This window comes from Manacus candei, unplaced genomic scaffold, assembly GCF_025592945.1.
Source record: "Manacus candei isolate 608988 ecotype Guabito, Panama unplaced genomic scaffold, ASM2559294v1 h1tg000028l, whole genome shotgun sequence".
Classification (NCBI taxonomy): domain Eukaryota; kingdom Metazoa; phylum Chordata; class Aves; order Passeriformes; family Pipridae; genus Manacus; species Manacus candei.
The window spans coordinates 36,395,887-36,420,182 of record NW_026138076.1 but is presented as its reverse complement, the minus strand read 5'-3'; the positions used below and the strand labels follow the sequence as shown (position 1 = coordinate 36,420,182).

The following is a 24,296-nucleotide window of genomic DNA, read 5'->3' as shown; positions in this document are numbered from 1 at the left end:
TCATGGAAGAAAGAGACACACGGGCAACTTCAGTCCTGAGGCTATTGTAACAAATGTGATGCAGTGTCAAGGGAAAAGATTTTAATCCTTTATTCAGTTTGTTTGCCAGTATTAACATTCGGCCCTGTGGAGCTAAATGTTCCATGCTGTTTTCTTCCCCTTCATGTTTCAACAACAATTTTCATAAAAAGCATGTTTCCCACTTCACAGCATTACAGGGTACTGTGTACTGGGTATTCCAAGACTGAAAGTGTGCCTGGAAATTTAGAGATTTTTCAAACAATTTTTCTAATGCAGTTTGACTTTGCTTTATTTGTAAAAGTCATGTTTGAGAGATCAGAGGGTCACGCTACATATTTTATTTGAACAGGTGGCATCAGGGCCATAAGAACTTAATTTTTTTTTTAATTAAAAGCTGGGTTTAGCAAAATCTAACATCAATTTTATTCAGATCAGTTCTGTTAATATCTAGCAATATATCAACAAAAAATAGTTTGTTTCTCAAGCAGTAGCATTCTCACTGGGATGTGCAACCTAGATATTGCAGCCCTTGGTACAGGAAAACCATATCAAGAAAGAGATTCAACAGCTTCCTAAAAATTTAACTTGACAGGCCTTTTATCTTCTTGGGAAGTGATGATAAAGGATTGTAACAAGCAGCATAAAAGATGAATAGCCATTAAGGTTGTTTTGAAATGTTCCAAATTTTAGAAACTTGTGAGATTCTGACAATTTTTTTGTCCAGTTACCAATCATATTTGTTACTTTTCTGAGAAAGGATACTTGTGGTTATGGAAAATATATTACCTTTAACCTTAAGTCCAGACCTAAGCAGTGTTCCGAGTGTATACAGAGGGAACAACCTCTGTAAGCCAAAACTCTTTGAAAACTCTCTGTGGGAATGCTCTCCCTCCCATATTTAACTGCATGAGAGAATTCAGAAGTGTTCACAATGGATGGAACCTCAGCAGCAGCATCAGTAGGCCCTGGGAATCTGCCATTGCATGTTCCAGATCTCTGTAACTCAATGAGAATAATACACTGGCTTTAGGAGAAGGTGATTCTCTGCAGTCTTGACCTCTGGTGCTATCCTTTGGCTTCAGAGTCAATCTCCATATGGACCTGAGTGTGGAACTCCATTCCTCACACTGTAAATGTTCCCGTTGAGATCAATCAGTATTTGCTAAATAAGATGTTATTCTCTGTGAGTAAGGGCCATATTATATGAGACAACAGGTCTGGCACTAGGCTGAATGCCAGGTGTCCACCGAGGCTGCGCAAATCCCACCACACCCCTGAGGGAAAAGGGGAGATGGAAAAAAAAACCCATGAAAACTCAGGATTTACCAAGAAAGGCAGTTTTATTTTTACACAGAGAAAAGGAAAAGAACTAATAACACTATGAACACACAGGCAAAGGAAACTAACAGTAAAATTCTACTTCCCATGAGAAGCGATGTCTCAGACAGGTATAATTGTCTACAGGGCAGCCATCCTGGAAGAAGAGAGAGAGACGCCTCGCTTCCTTCTTGTCTCTTTTATGTCTGAGCTGACATAACATGGTATGGAATACCTTACTGGCACAATATCTATCTAGTTCCTTTTCCCTCCCAGGGAGGGTAACAAATCCATTACAAATATGCTTTCGTATTGTTAAGGGAATATATTCGCACAGGTGAGTTTCTTGGTTTTGCCTGCACCTGTTGCAGAATAGTCCTGAAAAATAAATAATTGTACAGTTTAGTATTAGATATTCATATGCAAATTCATATTAGTCTTTACCATCCCATTACCTAATTTACGTGTGTAAATGCAGGTTAACTGCTTGTGTAACTTTGCCAGTGGCAAATTGAGCGTTTCAAAATTTAGCCTCAGGTATGCTCTGGGGAATTATGCTACAGGTCCATGTTGTTTCTTCGTTCGAGCTCTCCAGTCTGCTAGAAACCCAGAATAAACACTTGACTCTGCTTTATTTCACAGGATAACCCTTCAAAATTACAGACCTAATAATTATTACTTCCTTTGATATTTACTGATTGCATTGACATTAATCATGATAAACACCTTTAGTATTAACGTAGATGTCATTAGTATTGTACTTCAGACTGTCTGTTGTAACTCAACCTTCATTAAAACCACAATTAGTTACAAGGTGTTATTTTTTTCATAGTCAACTTCATGCCTTTCTTAAGGAAGGGAGGAAAGTTAATATAAATAAACTGTTTACTGAATTTTGAAAATATTTTGCTATTTATAAGACTAGCTTTTGGAAGGGGAGGGGTGTTTGTCTTTGAAAGAAAAAGAAGTAACAAGAGATTTTTCCGTGGACAAGTTAATGTACATAATCCTATTCAACTGTCTTCAAAAGTTGACAGCAAGCCTGAGCTGTTATTTCTTCAGGCTTTCTCTGTGTACTATTCGTGGAGCTGTTGTGCTAGACTTTGAGGAGTGCTTTTCTCCTTGGGTGGTCATGTTAATTCCATAGCCAAAATCAGTTCTTAATGTTTCTGAGAAGTGCCAGTGGTGAGTCTTGTTTTTAAGGGAGAATTCATTTTTGGACAGGATAGACAGATCAATCTTCCAGCTTTCACCACAAGATACCTTGAAGTGAATAGACAAGCCTTGTGATTTTGATGAATTTTAGGTATGGATTACTCGATTTATCCGTATTGTACTTGACGGAGCCTGTGGTGTTTCAACTGACAGTGTCTGTGTTTCAACAGCAAAATAGGCCCTGTGCACTGAACCATTCTCACTCGAAATATTACTGTGTTTTCTTACAGCCTGTGACCTGATGAACCAAGGCATCCTGGCCCTTGTCAGCTCCATTGGCTGCACCTCAGCAGGATCCCTGCAGTCACTGGCAGATGCCATGCACATCCCTCACCTCTTCATCCAGCGCTCAACGGCAGGAACGCCAAGGAGTGGCTGCGGGCTCACCAGGAGCAACCGCAACGATGACTACACACTCTCCGTCCGCCCCCCTGTCTACCTAAATGATGTCATCTTGAGGGTGGTCACAGAATATGCCTGGCAGAAATTCATTATTTTTTACGATAATGACTATGGTAAGTATTTATTTAGAAGGGTGATTTTTGTCAAATCCATCATTCTGTTGAAAGCAGTCACATTACAGCTTTATAGTCTTCCAATAGATTATGTTTTGCTTGTGAACATTTATGGTTCTGGCAGCATTTCACAGTACCTCAGAGAAATATATTTCTAAAATCCATTAACATTTGCAGGTTTATTTATAATGTCTTTGTTAGAGTTAGCTGATAAAGGGAGAACTTATCCAGCTTTCTATTCTGCCAGTGTACGAGAAACATAAAAGTTTTTAGCAAGTTCTCTTGATTTTTTTTGGACTGTAGAAATACAAGATGGCAATTCAAGAAACAACATGTATGACTTGCATTCTGTGAATTTGTTTACTGCATGGTGTATCTCTGTGGGCATATATTTGCTGGCCAGAAGCTGAAACAGTGATGAATGTAGGTCAGAGGTTTGGCAAGAATGACTTGCTATTCATAAATGTAAAGCTTGTCGAAAGAAGTTCTGTAGAGTGAAGAACTTGAGAAGGGGGCCTGGAGAAGACAACAGTCCGTCTTTTTTGAGTTCATTCAGTGTGCCTGAAAGGTGCTGAATTGATGGTTTTTGTGTGATTGAGTAAGTGTGACACAAATGGCAGCATCATAAGACTGCACCATCCAGCTCAGTGACTCAGCCAATTTTGGAACAGATATTTTCTACAGCTGAGAGGAGAACTGGACAGATTTCTCTAGTTTAGGTGCATTATCTAACTAATTTAATGATCTTTTTTTCTATGGAAAATTGCTTTGAGAACAGACATGTTTTCTTCAGATGCATCAAATATTCATAAGTCATCATGATGGGTTTGGATGAGCACTTTAAAAGTTATTTTCAAAGTTAAATTTTTAAGTTATGGAACAATGCTCACTTCAGCGATTTGCTGTGTGTAATATCTGGTTCATTCAGGTCAGGTGTTATTGATTTTTGTACCCTGCCTACATAATAAATTCTTAAATTAGAAGGATAGAAAATGATGAATAGGACAATTCCTCTCAATAACAAAGCAACACCTAAAAGCACCAGCCATGGGATAAGGAACACACACACACATACACACACAAACATTGAAAAGGCTTGCAGCTGAGAGTATTTTTGTTAAGAAATTATGAGTCTGTGTATTTAACTACCAGGTAGCTATGAAGACAACTATAATCTTTTCAGCTAAAAGGTATTTTTTGCATGCATTGAGTGTTAAAATCTCAAAAAAAATTAATATTTTTGAATAATCATTTTTAAAATACTGGGTTTAATTTATTTAAGTTTCATTATTTAATTTGAGAATGCAGTTCAGACACCATGTTATTTTGTCCTTGATTTCTGGGTAAGAACTTAAAAATTATGTTACTAACATAACACAGATGCCTGATTTCAAGGAATGAGTTTCAGACCAGTAGCTCATTCAGTGACACATTATCCTTAGATGTGACATATGGCAAATATTAAGTCTTTCTACCAGCCTCTATGGCATTCTGAATTCAGTAATCTACAAGTAATGTCCGCTGACCAAGACAGATGAATAATCTACCTGATCAGTGATTACTATCACATACATCAGGAAAAGGTGTAAAAAAAAAATTCTTCATGTAGCATATACTGAGCAGTCTGTCCACTTTCTAACTAATTGCATGGTTTGGGTATTTTTCAGGAGGTTGGCTTGTTGGTTTGGTTTTTTTGGGGGGTTGGGGCGGTATACATATTTCGGGATTAATGCAACAAATAGAAAGATTTTAAATGCAACCTGATTTTAAATTAACCTGCAACTCTGAATAGAGGTATTACCTGTGCAATGGTACGTTTCTTTAAACTGTATTAAATTCTTGATTTCAATAGCCATCCTAGTGCAGCAAGCAATTTCTATAATCTTTTTTTTGCTTCCTACAGTTCTTTGTAAAATTCTATGTTGCTGGTTTCCTAGACTATCTCCTCCTCCACTTTCAATAAGGAACAAGAGAGAGAAGTTTCAGATTGTCACCTCTCACCTGAGGCCTCTCTCATTATTTCCATTGCCATGAGAGTTGTTGACCCATTCCCTCTTCTTGCTAGTACTGGAATGCCTCCCTAATTCTTCACTACCCTATTTAAGGAGAAATCATCCAACTTGACACTGTGTTTTGCCTGTTTGTAATTCTTTTACTCAGCTTTTGATCTATGACAACGCGTGTTTTTCTTGTACACGTGATGACATTATTTTCTTAGCATCCCCTAGAGACCAATTTTGCCAGATTGTTATAAATAGTAACTAATTATGTCACTTCCTCCACTTTTCCTGCTATTTTATTGATAAACCGAATGCATTTCCCATATGTTAGCACTGTACATTTTCTCTTCCCGGGTTCTCTATTGACGGAAGAGGAACTTGCACAGAGGGAGGGGCAAAGAAATTAATGGCATGAAAAGAGGAGCTGGAATCACTTTTTAATGGATTACAGAGTGAAGAAGTCTGAATTCAGTATTCACTATGCTTTGAGCAGCAGGTTGGACAATATGACGTTCTGAAATCCCATCCAACTCTAAATATTCTGTGATTCTGTGATGTTTGAGAAAGCCATTCTTTAGAAGGGTCTGTAGATGTGAAATATTTTTAAAAATAAAACAAAAATTCCAACATCAGTTTGGAGTTTATAAAAGAGAGTTGGCCCAAGAATCCCAGAAGACCTTGAGGAAGGGAACATTAACATTAGCTACCATGCCTGTTTTAGTAAGGAGTCAAAACTGCTAATGCAGATATGGGGTGGAAGTCCAGGGGTAATCCGTCCAGTCCAGTGTCAGTGCAGCTGCGGGTGGTTGCAATTTCTTCTGGAAGATCCTAGTCCCATTCCTCAAGTTTCTTGAGAGGATCTACTGCAGTGTGAGATTTATTTTTTTTCTCAGCTCGTACAGACGTAAAATAAAAATCCTGTTGGAAACTTTGCTCAGTTTAACTGCTTACAGCAGCGACTATTAGACATTTTAATATAACATTTAGTATTAAACACTAAAGTAGGTAGGAGTTCAATACTTAAATTAGAATTAATTTCATATTAGGAAGAGATTATTGATATGTTTTGTGCATCCTTCTGCAAAACTGAAACTTATGCAAATAACAATTTCTTTCCCTGGTGGTATTTTTTCATATGTGGTGATCATTCCTTTTCAAGGTGTGTATCACAACTTGAAGTGATGTTTCCATAGCAGTTAATGATACTTGAGGGGTAATGGAATATAGATTCTGATATGTGTTAATCCTTTATTTTTTTCTCATCGCTGCCATATTTTTGTAAGTTAGAAAACATGAAAGCGCTGATGGACCAACTGGTTCCAGCAACCACCAGAATTCCAGTACCTTCCTTTCTGATAAATTATTTTGTATAGTGATTTAATTTAGTGCTTTACATTAAAATATTTTAGTTGTATTACTGAAATTATTTCCAGTAATAATTTTGCTCTGTGAAAGAAAATGGGCCTTTCGTATTAAAAATAAATTTTCCTACAGTAAAATTAGGATCTTGTCCAAAGTACATACTGTGCTAAACTATTTCCCTTGCACCTTTAGTATAGGCTGCAACCATTTATGTGTCAATTTATCAATATCATCATTTTTTAATCCTATCAATTGAATTGCTTTTGATTTTTATCTTGCAATCTGTCATAGATTCCTGTCATTATCAGAGTTTTTTATAATAGAAATGTGTCTTTCTTCAGGCTCGAAAGTATTTCCCCAATGTTATCCCCCATAAAAACTCTCGAATTCTTATTTTGAATAAAGTAGATTAGTATATTCAGTTTTAACATTTTAACACTATTATTCTACTTTCTAAATGTTAGAAAATTCCAAGCTGCTTAAAGGTTCTTCACCAACAAAACAAGTTAAGTCTTTGAAGGAAGCAGTTCTTTCATTAAGTTGTAACCATCTTGATGTTGAAGAAATTAGATAGAAATGCATTTCTGAAATAATTGACATCTAAGTTTTTAATTGATTTTTTTTTTCCCAAGTAAAATTGTAGGTTGGCTGACTATTCTAGCACAGAACAAAAGACACCTTGATAATAGAAAAAAAATATTTTGCTACTGTTGACTTAGTTAATCTGAGTGAAGAGTTAAGTAAATCTGTAATCTTTAGAGCCTTGCCAGTAGCAAATGTAAGGCTGACACACAGTAACAATTAATGAGTGAGATGTAAGAAAAGGGAACTTGAGCAGGCTTAGGTAATGTTTGTTTGTATTTTGTTTAGTACAATTGTATCTTTACCTTTAGTGTACAAATTCAGATGAACTTCTGAAAATCAGAATGAGTCTTCTTTTCTGCCATCCTTGCTCTCTGCTGGGATGACCTAGATCAAAGTCTCAGTTCAGTTAGTTCCCTTGTATTGTGTGTTTTGTTCCTTCAGGTAAAACAAGTTAAGGCCTGCCCAGGATATGAAATCTGATTTTGTTTAAGAAAATTTAATATGAGGATATTAAAAGCATTCAAGAACGCTTCTGCACTTCTTCAAATGCCATTAAAGACAGTCTTCTTGCAGAGATAAAGAGTAGGTGGCACGAAATGCAGCAAAATTATGCAGTAGACTGATGCCTTTCTCAAACTGCTATTAAAATTACTATCCACACACTATGTACAAGCCAAATTTACTTCATTTAAGCAGCCAAATTAGCTCCTACTCATTTCATTCTTGACTGCTCAGCTCAATCTGTAGGATCACTGTGCAGAACGTATCTGTGCATCTCCTTACAAGTAGATGTAGAGGGTGGGAAATTCCTCCACTACATCACTGAACTCATCCTTAGGACCATCATCACCCTTTCAGTGAAGGCATTTTCAGACTGGATGGTATAAATGTACAACTTATACCTTTGGAAACTGCAAAATTTAGATTTGTAAAGAGAGACACTAACATCTGTAAACATTTTGAGCAAGCTTTACCAAGTTATTACACCTTTAGGGTTTCAAGTTCAAAGCAAGCAAAATGCAGGTTGAAACAGCAAATCCTACCTCATCCACAAACTGGCACTTAACAATGGTCGGTACCCAAAAACTAACATGAAAAAGGCCCTTGAACATTAATCACAGAATGAAATAGTAATTTGTGATTGGAATGTGTGAGCCCAGGCTATATAAGCAGTGTGATTGACCTAGAATCTCAGGATATTGTTGGTTTTTATCTCTGTGATGTATCAACAAGGGGCAAGCTTTTGTAATTCATGTTTTACTCTTCTGGCAGTTTGCAGTTCACTCTGTTTTCCAGGAATATGTAGATACTTTTCTGTAGTAGTAAATTCTTTATGAAGTAACCAGTCAATCATTGCAAGAACATAGTTGTGAATTTTGTGCAATTTACATTGTAGGTATCTCTGCTTTTCTAAGATGAAAGACAGAAAGTCTAGCTGTTTGAAAACATTTATTTTTCATGTTTTGTTGCTGCTAAAGCAGATAGAAAGATTCTGCACTTTTTCTCTTGAAAGGTTGAGGGAATAAGGTTTTTTTCTGGAGAATTAATTTCATCTTAATCCTTATTCTATTTTATAGTGATAGTAGTAGCATTTTTAAACCCTTATGTATTTTATATTAAAAACCAATTTCTTAACCCCTCTTCTTTGTCCAAATTTCTGACCTTAACCCTGTGTCTTTCATCGTAGTGTGTCTTTGATATACAACCATCACTGGAGATTTATGCAGTATTTACTGATTCCAGGACTAAGATATCTTTGCTTACAGTTTTTTGACCTTCCTACTTATAATACGGATATTTGGCAATGGATATTTGCCATTCCCTTAGGTGGTAATTTAGTTTTAACCTTTGTAAAGAAGAGAAACAAAGCAAGCATGAAGGCTAAGAAGGAGATTTGTTCTGTGAGGCTAAAGGAGGCATTCCCATAGCAAACAGAGGTTGAAGAAGTAATTGAAAAGACTTGGCTGGAATGGAAGGGAGCTTAGCAGTAAGAAAGAGTTTAGTGGGCATCTGCCTTGAAGAAACTTCCTCATGGATCTGCCCTCTTCTCCTTCTGAGAAGCGGATGCAGAGGATGCGGTTGTGCTGGCAATGATTGGTTAGAGCATAGTGCTAATGATACCAAGGTTGTGAGTTTGATCCCTGTAGAGGCCATTCACTTATGAGTTGGACTTGATGACCCTTGTGGGTCCCTTCCAGCTCAGAATATTCTGTGATTCGTCATATACAGGGTTTCCGATTATTTCTGCATCGGGAAAGGATGAAGGCAGTGGTGTGAGTTACCTAGTCTCTAAAAAGATATCTCAAGTTCAATATGAGAGAAGATGTTGGAGAAAGACACAAAATAGAATATCAAGAAGGAGAGCAGTGACATCTATAATGCTGAGGAGCTCAGCAAAAGTAAAGAGGCCTGTGAAACTATGCAGAGCATTATTCCCATCCCTACCCCAAGAAGGCGGTGGTTTTCAAATAAATTTAGTGTAATGCTATAGAATTGGAGTGCTGTTCTTTAAAGATCCCATGAAAAAAGCGATTATACCTGGAACTTGAAAGGCTGAGCTGCTTGCAAAAAGGCTACCTCCTATGTCGTAAGAGGAGTGATATTGTGAGATGATGCCCATCTGTTCATATGGACCCTGGATTTCTAGCACTTTGTTCAAAACCCATATAGAGTAAGTAATCCTGTTGACACTTTCCTGCACACACATTTTCCAGAAATAAATATATGATGACCACTGGCATAAATGGGCTTGAAACCATAACATTTTCAAATCATGTAAAGTTTTAATGCAAGTTTGATAAAGGCTCATAAAAGAATCGTGTTCTCTTTAATTGATTGCAAATGGTTATAATTACCCCGAGGCTGTTTTCAGCTGCCTGATGACTATAATATTCTCAAGTCTGTCTCCAGACAGTCTTAAAACTGTTTATTACTCATCTGGCTCTTTGCCAACTTCCCATACTCATTTACTTCACTATGCCTCAATAAACATATAATTAATTCAAGCTTATTATTGAACTTTTTTTTCCCATTAGTATTTATTATGTCATTCAGATAAAGAAAGGCACATGTATTTTTCGTCTGTGTAACTTGACTATGTCAGCTAATTATATTGCAAGTTAGCAGCTGTTTGCGAGAACTTCTGTAACAAGTTGCTTTTGCTGATTGACATTACCACTGGAAATTGAGTATATATTTTGGTTGACCCTGAAATTATTCTGCTTCTGAGATAACTTATGAATTATTCTATAAAATTTCTCTAGTGGAACAATGGACATGCTTCTCCTTTTCAGCTGTATAATGGTTGGAGAGATGTATTCCAGGAGCTATAAGTGAATATGTAGAAAGGCAAGAGAATGTTTGTGGCTCCCTTATTTTACAGTCTGAAAGGATGGAATGGATAAAGTATTCAAAGGCTTGGCCTGACAAATCTGCGTTGTGTTAGTAAGCTGAGGTCAAAATAAAACTGTAGATGTTCCCGTATTATCTGTATAGTCAGTAAACTGTAAATGAGGTACTATCTTGAGATTTTGCAGAGGTACAAGATTGCATTTGTATATGCAGTCTGCAAACATCAGAAGAAAAGTGATTTATTTTAAGAATATTTGAATTCTTGAAGCTTGTACTGATATCTACTACTGTTTGCTAAATATTTTTCAATTCTCAACACATTGTTTTATCTTCTGAGAAGTATCAAAATTGACTTTGTAAATTGATATTTTGGCAGCTAGATAACTGAACAGTAATCAAATAATGAAACTATTGTGCAAAGTACTTTTTGCATTTTGAATTGAAGAAATTATATCACCACTGGAAAAAAAAAGGATGAATTAGGTATAATAACACTGTAAATGTCAGGTAGTATCATAAATTGAAAAGAAAACTTCTCTTGGAGAGTTTTAACACCAGTCAAGAAAAAGAGCAAACAGAAAGACAGGAAAAAGCTGGAAATATTTATCGCAGAGTTCATAAATCTTAGTTTTGTAGGTTATGTTCTTCACAGGCCTAGTTCACTCATAAAATATTCTTGTTGCTATACTGTAAACTTTTAATCAGCTGAAAAGTGTTATTTAGGAAGAGACTGATGCACAGTCAGAGAACAATTTGTCTTAAGGGAGTTTATAACACATATCGAATTGTAGAATAGAATCACAGAATGGTTTGGGTTGGAAGGGACATTAATGATAATCTAATTCCAATGCTCCTGTCATGGATAGGGACACCTCCCACTAGACCAGGTTGCTCAGAGCTCCATCCAACCTGACCTTGAACACTTCTAGGGATGGGGCATCTACAGCTTCTCTGGGCAACCTGTGCCAATGCCTCACCACCATTATAGTATATCTAACCTAAATTTCCTCTCTTTTGTTTTGAACCAATTACTCCTTGTCCTGTCATTACAGTTTCTGATGAAAAGTACCCCTCTGGCTTCCTCGTGAGCCCCTTTCAGATGATGGGAAGGTTGCTATGAGGTCTCCACTCAACCTTCTCTTCTCCAGGCTGAGCAGCTCCAACTTTCTTGCCTGTCATATAGTCACACTTAGTTTATCACCAAGAAGTTTGCAAGAACAGTCACTTTGCTGTTCCTTACCCCACCTGCTTCGAAGGGTTGCTTATGAGAACCAACAGGTAGAGTTGGTGTGTCATACAAACAGAAATATAGTGTATATATACACACTCCTTATTAAATAAAGGTATTTATCTACGCAGAGGTATAAATCTTTGATGAAGAGTTGTATAGGATTAAAGTGCAATTTTTCACGTTTGGCATAATTTGAAGGTACTAGGCAGGGAAAATTTATTTCTTTCCAGGAGGCTGTTTCACTCAAAGACAGCTCCTAGAAGCCTTTTGGAAATCTCTAATGCAAACTGTAGTTAAAAGGAAATTGAATGAAGAGGTAGAAAGCAGATTACACAGTCAAAAGTACATGATTATAGAATATTGCCATGTCAGCCTCCATGACTGAGAGGTGATCACAGTCTGACTTCCTTTCTGGTTTTGAGAAGCTAAGGTAACAGCTGATACTCTGAAGGATTAGTTGTAGCTTCATTTTTATTTATCTTTTTTATCCTTTGCTTTTTTCCTCTTTCTTTCCAGTTAAAAAAAAAAAAAAAAAACCTCAAAGGAAACATCTTGTGCCAATCATCAGTAAAGTTAGAAAATGAAGGCTAGTAGGATTTGAAAACTGCAAATATTGATATCTCTTCCTCAACATTGATATTTTGTGTATTTACAGGATAATTTCTAATAATTGATGTATGGTATGAAACAAAAAGTAGTTAATGTAAATGACATTTCAATGAACATTTAAGACAAGGATTAAATAGACATTGCGCTAGTACCACAATAGTTCATATCAAACAACAAAAATTCAAGTTACTTGCTTATAATGCAGTTGGAAATGGAAATATCTTCAAAAAAGGAAAAAAAGTGTACAAGTATATTTTTTCTTTTTCTGATACTTTTTCTGCTACTAAGAAATTTGAGAAAATTTGTTGTCTTTTTTTGTCTGTGTGTGTGAAATTTTTGAAAATTGCAAACATGGGGCAAAAACTCAGTCATTCTTACCATTTACAAATTTTCAGTTGCCCTAAAGAAATACCATTCCCACTTGTTAGGTTCTAGAAACTCTGATAATATGAGATTTTGTATATAATTAAACATTTGAACTTGATTTACTTCTAATGAGTTTGAACTACTGCTATATTCTCTGAAGCTAGATCATCCAGCTGAAATAGCTCACATAACTGGTCCCTCTCAGTCCCCAAATGACGATATGAAAGAGCTATGAAGTTGGATTTTTGTGTTGTTTTTTTTTTTTTTAATTTGTTCGTTTTAATTTGGAAGTTCACCAAATGACATATAGGCTGGCTAATGAGAGGGAATCCCACTGCTGCAAAAGTAAAATGAAGTACTATTATTGAATCATCATGCAAAATTGTTGTGTTCCTCAGTCTAGATCTTAACCATGTTAATAGATATCAACATGTGCACAGGAATGCAAACACTTTGCTCAATTCTTTATGCAGAGCAGTGGCACCATCAGAGTCTGGCTGAAGCTGCTCATCTGCCTTGTGTACAGTGCACTTCCACAGTTAATAGTTGCTGTCACGTTAACCATCACCATGTAAGGAAGAATCACTCTGCTAGACCTGTAAAGCTATCTTGATAAGAATTTGAAGTGTTATTTGTTATACAATGGTTTTTCTCATTCAACTGTACAGATAAAATGGTCTTTTGTGTAAATCAACCAGTGAATATTTATGTCAGTGCATTCACCTTTGCTACCACAGCTGAATCAGTTGGTATTTGTCAGCTAGATACTCTGAGGAAAATGTTCTCAGATCTAAAATGGCATCAGAGGAAGGATGAGCTAATGACTGTAAACCAGGTTTGAGATAACAAAAGTGCAGAGTGAGTGCCTTGTAATTTAGGTGGAATACAATGACAGAGGTGAATGGCTTAATTTATTATCATTCATGAATAGTGCCATCTTTCTCTTCTCCTGATTATATTGTGATCTGAAATTTTTTTAGGAATTTTACATCTACTTGGAGATATCTCATTTTTAATAAGGGTATAAGAGGTACTTAGCATGTAAGTTTATTGTTATTCATTTTGTACAGCTTATCAAATCTTCACTGCATATGCATCCTGGCATGAGATGCGTGAAAACCAGCATATTTTGTTCTAGGATCATTAGATTTTCCCCAAGATGGGAAGGGGCCTACTCCCTCTATATAGAAACAGAGATGACAAAGGAAAATTATGTGGTGTCAGAGGGAACAAAGAAGTGAGACAAGCATCTGGTCCAGTGATCAAAAAAACCCTTGTGGAAGAATCATAGAATATCCTGAGTTAAAAGGGATCCACAAGGATCATGAAAGTCCAATTCCTGGCCCTGCACAGGACAGCCCAGAGAATCACACCATGTGCCTGAGAGTTGTCCAAACACTGCTTGAATTCTGGCCATCTAGGTGCTGTGACCACTTCTTTGAGGAGCCTCTTCCAGTACCCAATAACCTTATGGATAAAGAACCTTCTCCTAATATCTAATCTAAACCTCCCCTAACACAGCTTCATGCTGTCACTGGTCCATTTGTGAGGAAGCTGTAGACTGCAATGAGGTCTCCCCTCAATCTCCTCCAGGCTGAACAAACCAAGTGACCTCAGCCACTCCTTGTGTGCCTTCCCCTCAAGGCCCTTCACTGTATTTGTAGCTCTTTAATAGCTTTATATCTTTCTTATATTGTTGCACCCAAAACTGCACAGAGAAGGCCACACCAGTGCAGAGCAGAGCAGGACAATCCCCTCCTTCGACCGGCTGACGATGCTTTGCCTGATACCTTCGCAGACAAGGTTGGCCCTCCTGGCTGCCAGAGCACTGCTGACTCATATTCAACCTGTCATTGACCAGGACCCCCAGGTCCCTTTCCACATTTGATTTTTTTTAATGTTAAGATCATGTAATGGAAGTCAGGAATCTTCTTTATCCAAGTTTATCACATATACAGTGTAGAAACCTTAATGAAAAGAGAGCAAAGACCCAATTTCTCCTGTAATCTGGTGTGAAAGAAAGCTGCAGATTTTAAGTTGTCCTGATCTCCTGAAAATACTGGCTCCTTTTCCCTATCACCTGACTGTGTGAGTTTTCTGCCACACACCTGCTGAACTTTCCTTTAAATCGTGCTTACTGTTTATGTTAGGTGAGGTCTGAGTGCTTCCTCCAGGTGGGTAATATAAGAAGATTTAGACATGTAGTCTGTGAAGGGCACTTTACTCTGAGTATGCTCTGCAACAGCATTTCAGATACCTGTTTCTTGTGCTTTTTTCACTATCAAATGAAAAGATGGTGTGTGAGTTTAGGTGCTTGCTCTTAATGTGACTTATACTTCATTTCCTAAATTCTTTCTTAGGTCAGAGTCCACAGCAACTGACACAGTAATGAAGTTTGGTGAAGCTGTCACTTGAATTCAGATCTCAGCTTGAGTAGTGTTATGATGAGTACCTGCATTTGAATACATCAGTCAGAGTGTCAGGCTGTGGGCTTTGTGCTCCCCTGTGCATGAAGCTTTGCACATGCACCTCAGCTGTGGCTGCAGCCGGTCTGGTGTGCCCAGTGTTGGACCTTCTACACAGCAGCGGTGCGGACCACAAGACCTTCCTATAGACCTCTGCCTTGTGGTGGCATGGTTATGTATGGATATAAAAGGAAGGTCATTTCCAGCACAGTCCTTGATAAATTTTGCTTGCCTTGTTCTTTGTTTATTAGTGTTTCCAGACCAACCTCACAATCTCCTAAACTGAGCACAGTTCTGGTTATAAAGAGAATGTTTGGTAGTGTTTCTTTTAGATTTCCAGCCTGGTTTAACCCTATGGACTGTGGAGGGGTTACTCTGTTTTTGTTCACACATGTGTACACTGGAAGTGATATCTGTACAGTGAAAAACAGGAAATGTAGCACTGTAGTGACACTGAACTGGAAGAGGAGATAGCAACTTTAGCATTGGTCTGTCTCTATGTGGTAACTTGGGCTTTCATCACTAAGGAGAATAATCAATACTGGTGATAATGGGAAACTCTTCTGCATTTCTGGCAATAACTGTGACTCATCTGATCTAAACAGAAAATAGAAATGGGACTTCTGGCTGGGCAACAGGTTGGCTAGCAAATTCAGGGCACGAAACACCTGTGTTCCAGACATGAACAGTCCTGTGTCTCCGCAGCAAAGCCATCTGTGCCACAGGTTGCTTGCCAGATTTTTCTGCAGAAGGAGTTTATCTATTAGAAAGATGATTCCACAGTTCAGTGTGGACATGTGCCACTTTCAGACAATCCACGCAGGAAAGATAATGCTGCCCATTCAGTGGCAGCATCTGTTCTTTGGCATACGCTTTGAATATGATCATTGCTCGTGACTTGCTGCTGAAATATGGCAAGTACCATCATGATTTAAATAGCATTCAAATTGCAGGGTGGTTTTATGTGTTCTCTGCTGTTTCATAGCAGCAGGTGAGCATCACCAATATCTCCATTCTTCTGGTGGGTAAATTGAGGTATAAGAGAAGTCTGTATTTATTTCCTCCCCATATTTTTGTGTTGTATCAATGCCAAAGACAGAAGTAGTGAGAAGTTTTACGAATCGTGATTTGGTATCTTTACCATTAGAATGGTGGTGTTTTCCTAAAAACATATCATACAGATACAATATTGTTGGCGTGGTCACCTAATAGATGTAGAGCTATAGAGTAATACTGGACCTCTGTCCTTTATGTCCCATCGTTTAGTGAGGTTTCAATAAAATTATTTCATTGTTTGTATTTGCAGATATTCATGGCAAGGAAAACCATTTGATCCCATAATCTGGCCTCTGGGTCAACATCGATTATGGGTAGTATCAGTCAATAACTGCAGTGTGTCTATAAATTCAAGTCAAGTGAAATTATGGTCTTGTTTTGAAAAAGGTCTTCATTTAGTGGTTCCTGCTTACTTTGTTCTGGTGTCAGAGAAGAATATAAGAATTTATGAGATGGAATTTGAGTTTTAAAAAGGCTTTTCTAGCCTAATTTTTTTCCCTGATAGTTTGATAGTGTATCTAGATCCCATCTACATGTGTTCCTTGTGTTTCAGTAATTTTGAGTTCAACTGGTCACTTTCACCCATTTTTTATTTAATTTGTCTGCATGTTTAGTAATCTTCAGTGGGTGAGCCTCAGGAATTTTAGAAGGAAAGGGTTAAAGTAGAAAGAAGTTATTTTATCATTTGCATAAAACTAAGCATATTTGTAGCACTTCAAATAATCTTGTTGGTATTTAAAGCACCAGAAAAATTCTAACATCTCTGATTAGATTGAATCTAATTTTCCTGATTTAGATATTAAATAGAAGCTGTAATTAGTATCTGATTCTCTTATGGAACTTTATTTTTAGGGTATGCATGTATTTTGTTCATGGTTAAACTATCCTACAAGTGTTTAGTAATACTGATATTTTGACAGTGTCTAGAGAATGAGGTTTTGGTGATGAATGTCTAAAATAACCTAAATGCCTAAAATACCATTTCTTTCCAGTTCATGGTATTTTAGAGGTCTAGACAGGAGACCCAACTTGCTGATTGTGACAGTCTGACTTCTAGGACTAATTCTGTTGAATTGTTTTTGTGTACTGTTTGATTGTAAGCTATTGCATGACTACTTCTTTATAATTTGAAGCATCTCAGTATTCTGGTGCTGGAGGAGGATGGCTGTCTGTAATATTCTCTAGTTAGTACATATCTGCTGGTGATGCAGGCAGCAAATTTTGTCTACTCTGCAGACTGAACTTTGTTTTCCTTATGCTACTGTTTGTGGCCAAAAATAAGCAGTGTGAGTGTCTAAGCCTCAGATCTTCTTGATAGGGCTGCTGGACTTCTGTGCAACCCAGAACTTCTCTATTTTATTTTGCCATAACCTGAAGTAAAATGCTAAAATGACCTGTGTTTGTCAGAACCTTTAAACTTTGGGGTATGTCAGACCCCATCAAATCCCCAAATGTATAGCTCAATAAAAAGAGTATTCCCTAGAACTGGAAAAGAGGAATGCTTGAATTTTGGTACAGTTTTCCCAGCAATGTCAGCATAAAGATTCCTGTCTCAGGTATTTTGAACTTTTTCCTGAAGGTCCATCAGATCTGGATGCTGGATTATTCTTCCTAGGCTCCCTTTGGACCATGTAGTGTCTGTCTGCTGTGGTCATTAGCTACACCGTAGTCACACTGATCTTATATTTTCACCATTGTAGTTCCCATATTAAATCCACATGTGACATCTCCATAATCTTCTCAGGGGTGCATCGCACATGTGTATCTGTCATGTAACTGGTGCTTTGCCCTGGGGGGAGTTACATAATTCTCCCCTGCAGCCCAGACCCCTGGGCATGTTCACCTCACATGTGCAGGACTGACCACAGCTAATGCTTGTAGCACTGCTCTCTGGATGGCTATGGAGGGTGCTGCAGTCTAGGCAGTTTTGGAGAGAAATTTTAGACTTCCTCACAAATTTTTCTCCAAAGAATTGATTTTCATTATTTTCCCTGGTCTTAAAATGGGCTTCAGTTCCTCTGAAAGCTGTCACCTGTCAGCTATCACAATCCTGATAAACAGTCACATGCCCTACTGTTTCCTGTGGCTTGTCCTGGAGTTCCCCTCAGCTGCTATCACAGTGTGCGAGGACGGTGTCACTCGTATCACCTGAAAATAGACCACGTTAAGGGCCAGCCAAGAGCCCTTTCCTGGTAGACTTCATGACTATTTATGTGACATCTCTTCCAGGGCTTAGAGTCTGACATGCTTAGGCATCCTTCCAGTCTGCTTTCAGTCTGATTTTCCAGCCTTTTGCTGTCCTCTGGCATCGTGTGTGAACTGTATCTAAGGTGCTTCCAGTAGTATGAATGCTTTTGAGATTCTTCATCCCATATTTACTCATCCCATGTTAGGATTAAATAGAGTCTCCCCAACTTTGTGTCCCCCCTAAGAAGGGCAGGGAGTAGGGGAAGACAATAGGTCTTCCTATTGTCAGGATGAAAGATCTGAGTAGCCAAGCAGTTATGAAAGTCTAATTGGAAGTTTACTCAAGTATGAGAGGTTTCATGAAGAAAGACACATAACCTACCTGTAACTTCAAGTCTGACCATTCCCCTGGAAAATGAGTGATTGGGACGAGGAACTGATAGAGCACCTGGGATGAAGGAGGGAAGCAGAGCAGGAACTTCAATCCCTGAGAGATTGGATCTAAGACTATGCACCTAGGAGAGACTAGATTTAGTATCCTAATGTGAGAGATATTTTCTGTTGATTTTAACCACAAACACTCTCCAAAACCTGAGGAACCTTTATTTTCAAAGAAATGTTTCTTCAGAAATTCATGTTTATTTTGAGTTACTGGTTTCCTTTTTCTCTATTTTTTTCTCAGACTGTCTCTATCACACAGTGTCTGCTGTGTTGACTCTAAGGCTGTGTCTTGTTCCCTTAAATGAGATCAGTTGGGTGTGCAGGAAGCTTGAATGCCAGTAGGGAAGGAAGGATGTCCTGCTGAGTGTCCTCTGGGACAGCAGATCAGAGTGACTGCCAGAGAGAGGAGTCACATTAGAGAAGCAGTGGCTTAGCTCCAGGAAAAAGATTGAGAAACTGCAGTGGTGAGTCGGGGTCAGACAGTGAGGACTCAGTGAGGCAGAAGCAATTTTCCTGAGGTCTAGGAGACCCTGATCTGACTTCTGAAGTCATTGAATGATTTTAAATTTTAAGCCTAAAGTTAGAGGTTTTAGATAAAGTCTCTCAAAACGGCAGAGAAAAAAAAAATCAAGATTTTTGCTGACTGTTATGGAATTCAATGCTGGAAGAAGTCCTTTCCAAGTCTTGGAACAGCTTGAAGCAGCATAACAATGTTAGGAGTGCCCAGACATTTAAGTTTGGTAGATGTTATAGGTATTTTAAACTAGGTAGTGAAAGCAGTTAGCATTCTACTGATCAATTCTTCCTACGTCATTTTTAAAGAAGGATTAACTCAAGATTAAGCCACAAAGCTCTCCTAGCGCATTTTGCTGTGGAAAAGTTGTTAAATTCAGCCAGCAGAGGCACTTTCAGATAAGAGCATGCAGTACCATTGCAACTGTACACCTGGCTTTTATTTTGTTTTTGAAGGACATAAATAGATGTGAAATTTAGAACAACATTAAGACTTCTTGATGAGTGAACAGCCCAAGCTTCACTTAGATACATGAGCTACACAGCACGGCGGTGGATAACATATTTTTGAGTTTTACAAAAGAAAACCGTGTCCTTCCTACTTTTCTCCTCCTCAGCTGCCCTCCAACAACCCTCACTGGAAGGAAGCACTGTATGTGATGGTCACCATGGTTTCACTTCTCTGTATGGATTTCAGTGTGGAAGTCCTTTAAGAAAGATTAGAAGAAAATGTGATGATTGAATCACCAAATTAGGAAAGTTGCTAGAAGGATTTTTAAGTTTGTTTTCTAGTGGCTCTTTTGAAGAGTAGGTGATCTTTCTCCTGTTTTAGTACTTAAAGAAATGCAGTGAGCATAGCTCAGGAGGAGGTCTAGTGAATATTAAGTGAAAGCCTGTAGGGATCTACCTGACAAAACACTTCTTGTGAGAGGGTTTGATCAGTTATTTGTGTCTTTTTTTCATGTACCAATTAACATCTTGTTTGCCTTCTGATTTTTCCAGATATCCGTGGAATACAAGAATTTTTAGACAAAGTATCTCAACAGGGAATGGATGTAGCATTGCAGAAAGTAGAAAACAACATCAATAAAATGATCACGGGGCTCTTTGCCACTATGCGAATAGAAGAACTGAACCGCTACCGGGATACCCTGAGACGGGCTATTCTCATAATGAACCCTTCGACAGCCAAATCATTCCTGACAGAGGTATGTGTTTTAACAAGAAGTTATCTTCTTGTTTTGCAGACCAAGACTGCAGCTGTTTGTCAAAAGATTCAGTTTATTTGATTTCATAAAATTAATCAAACAAAAAACCCAAAATGCAGAGCCCAAGTTAGAAGTTAAAATATTCTCTCTTCAAAGATCAGCATGCAAGGGTGGTTTTTTTGTGCTCATCAATGTGCATACAGAACACTATAACCTTCTGCATGAGCAAAAGCATTTAGGAAATATGCAGAAGAATTAAACTTCAGACTTCTGTTTGAACCTCGTAGGTCCTCTATTACCATTTCCATTCTCATTGTGTCCCTCACTAAAAAATTCTTTACAACTGAAATTTTTATTATGATTTAACTATATATAATGTATATTTCTGGATAAATTTGTTCACCTAATTGGAATTTAGTTTTTTATGTAATATGATGTTTGATAATGATCTTTTATTTACCACTGGGAGTAGTAGGGTGATGAAGGATTTGATTTGCATGAAGAATTCGAAATGATAGACTAAAGTCATTTTTTAAGCAACATGGACCAGATTTTCAAAAAATTCTTTGGAATTTAGAGACAGAAGACTCATATCCCATTTGACTATGAGGTGTGTAATTTTTTGCAATCAGTGGCATGATTCTTAATACACGGCACTGTGCTGTTTCAAATGTGTTTTTTTACGTGAGTGTATGTTCTTCATCATCAACCAGCGCTTAAAAATCTACTTGTTTTCTGTTCCATTGAAACACACTTTCTTTCTTCAGTAAGTTCTCTTTGAATCTGTTTGTAACTTACATTACTTTTCTTCAATACTTCTCTATTGCCTTGGTCTTCAGAAGTTGAAGCTTAAAAACTACCTCTGCACATGTCTCAAGTGAATTTTAAGAACATTAGTTAGAAGATGGGTTTATAAGTTTCTTTTTCAAAATTTTTTTTACCCTTGTGTTTTTTGGCTAGGCATTTCACTGTCCTCATTACACACTGAAACTTGCTAATTCTGAGTAATGAAGGTTTGCTGCTCTATCCAAATGTCTAGTTCTTTATAAGATGTACACAATTTGTCAGCACGTTTACATCGTTCTGCAGTGTTTTCATTAGCTAGGTCACAAGTGTTTTATATTTTGGCAAGTGGCATTATAAGGTATTTCACATTTCAGCTTGAAAGTAGCGTGGTTCAGGGCTCTAACTACAATAGCTTTGTGAAACAAAACTCCTGTATTGTTCCTACAGAGTAACATACTTTTTTTTTTTTTTTTAAAAAGTACACTTTCTTTATAATTTATTTCTACATCCTTGAGCATAGTAACAAAGTCGTGGTCATCTTTTGAAGTTGTCACATATATCTTATCAAGAAAGTAGAGAACTTATTTTAGAGTTCTCACTTTGGCATTGGCCACTCAAAACCCTCAAAATTGAAAGAAAAGAGAGTAAAAAAAAATCCAACTAAACCAAATCCACAGTCTTTGTCCCTCAAAAAAAAAAAAAAAAATTAATTCCAAAACAAAAAATCCTGAAAAAAGAGACTCACAGTATTTCTTATTTTCTGCACTCTGTAAGACTACTAGGAAAGATCATTATATTCTTGTGTGAATGGGGTTCAAAGAGAGAGTCTCACATCAGGTGCCATGTTACAGGTTTTTGCCAGGATAAAGGCATTTACTTGAAATATGATATGTGCCTGGTAAACTGACAGCAGGAGCCTCTTCATAGGAAGAGTTACTCAAATAGTGTGATTACTCTTTATTTCTGTTAGTGACAAGGAATGAAGTACATGACTGTGCTCCAATGTTAAGTCTTTGCACAAGGAGAAATTTCCTGGAATGGCTTTGCCAATGGATATTAAAAACTGTTATTTTGAGTTGAACCATCAGCTGTACTGTATGGGCAAGCAAACTAAAAAGCCTATGGACTGCCAAAGGGTTACAAAATTCCCAAACAATTAAAGTGTGGGCATGCTTATTCCAAAGCCCATACCTTGTGCATGAGTAGTTTAGCTTGGAAATTTAGTGTAACCTAGTGGATTTAGCATGTAAACCTTATGAAGATAATCAGAAGAAACTGCATATGTAGAAAAGCCCTTTGGGGTTTTTGTGGCTTTTCTGCCCAGGAGATGCTTTTGGCTGCCTAGTTGGATTCAGCTGTCAGCTTCTTTCCCCAGACCTCACATAGTCTCTACTGCTTGGCGCCTTCTTAGGTGACTGTTTTGGCTGAACCCCTTCATTGTTTAGCTGAGAAGAGGGTTCATTCACTCTGCAACAGCTGTAGTAAGCGTGGTCTTGATTACTATGCAAGTAACAACTATTCCAGGGTAAGAAGTCAGACACTGGGCTGTGTAAATAAGCAGTCTGTAAACTGGAGATTGCTTGTGTAGAATTTATCTTTGTTCGGACTCTTTGGAGTTCTGTATTGAATTCTTTTTTTTTTTTTTAAAAAAGCAGTATTGCTTTTTTATGTTAGGTTTTTCTTTCTCTCCAGCTTTTCTATCTCTAGAGCTTGCAGAGATGAGATCTATACTTACATACTCAATAAAATGGAGATTAAAGAGTAAATACACTTCTCTGGCTGTGGAAATAAAAGCCCACCTTCTGTTAGACTGTTATGTATTAATTTGCCTTCCATACAACATGGAAAGGCAGGAAGACTTGGGAGCAAGTATCACGGCATCTCTCCTTACTGGCTAAAGGATTCATGTAAAGTGAGAGGGAGGGTGCAGCTGAATTCCCTATTGTCCTTTGTTGCTTTGAGCTGAGGATGGGAGAGCAGAAGGAAAAAAAAATCTGCTGAAATAGTGACGTTCACTGGGGCTAAGGAGTGTGGAGGTATGGAGCTAGTAAAGACTAGGACCTCTCCCCACATCAGTTTGTGGCAGCATCTCGGAAAATTCTTTGCCAGGTTTTTTTCAGAGGAATGCAGTTTTTCTCTACCCTCAAGTAATCACTCAGGTCCCACAGGTGAACCAAAATATTGCCACTGAAACTTTAGTGATTACTAAAAACCATGTTAGAAACAAAACTTGCTATGCTGTCTGCTAGCCCTGGTGACTAATGTGAACTGCGTGTCACTTTTTTTGCTTTATATTTTGGGGTGTTTTGGTTTTTTTTTTCCTCATGTGTTCTTCTGATCTGTGATGAACTTGCAGGATATGAAAAGCCAAATAAGGTAAGAGAAATAAGATGTCCTTGCCAGCTCAGCATGACAGCAAAAACCCGGGGTCAAGTGGCAGAAAAAAAAATGGAAAAAAGAAATAAAAAAGTCACCTGGTTCTTTAGCAAAAGAGCAGGAACTCATTGGGCCAAGAAAGTCTCTATCACCATGTGAGCCCTATCGTGAAGGCATCTCAAAATAACAGTAGAAAAAAGAGAATACACCCCTGTGTTGGGCCCGCCTTGCAAAGGAAGGACTTCTAAAGTCAAGTGTGAGAAGGCTGGTTAGGAGGAGAAGCAGGCCAGGAAACTCAGGATGCAACAGAGGTTCCAGGGATAACAAAGCAAGTTTGGGAAGCAAGAATTTAAGCTGAAAGCCAGGTGCCCTCAATTGGGTCAAAATGCTGTCAGTACATCTTTGCATACAGTTTTGCGATGCAGTGTTGGAGTTCTTGGGAAAGAATGCAGTGCCTGCTGTAACTAAGGTCATTTAGTTTATTATCCAAAATGAAGAGAAAACATTGTGGGAAATCTATCCCAACACAGAGGGTCCACATCTAAAAGAGCAGGAGCTGGCAGCTGTCTGCAGGTCCTTTGCACTGATATGAATTCTAGAACTAAGGCTGTACCTTGCTGTTACTGAAAAGTAAGGTTGAATATCAGTAGATTGGAGCTCAGCTGGCGCATTTCTTTTGGCCTTCATGTTCC

General features: G+C 37.8%; 1 protein-coding gene across 1 annotated transcript in view; it reads left to right on the top strand.

Moving 5' to 3' along the window:
* Positions 1-24,296, top strand: part of GRID2 (glutamate ionotropic receptor delta type subunit 2) — a 692,444-nt gene that overhangs the window by 403,518 nt on the left and 264,630 nt on the right. The window contains exons 3-4 of the mRNA XM_051789746.1: positions 2,784-3,068; positions 20,237-20,442. Of these exons, the coding sequence (XP_051645706.1) occupies positions 2,784-3,068; positions 20,237-20,442 (491 nt within the window). The remainder of the gene's footprint in view (positions 1-2,783; positions 3,069-20,236; positions 20,443-24,296) is intronic.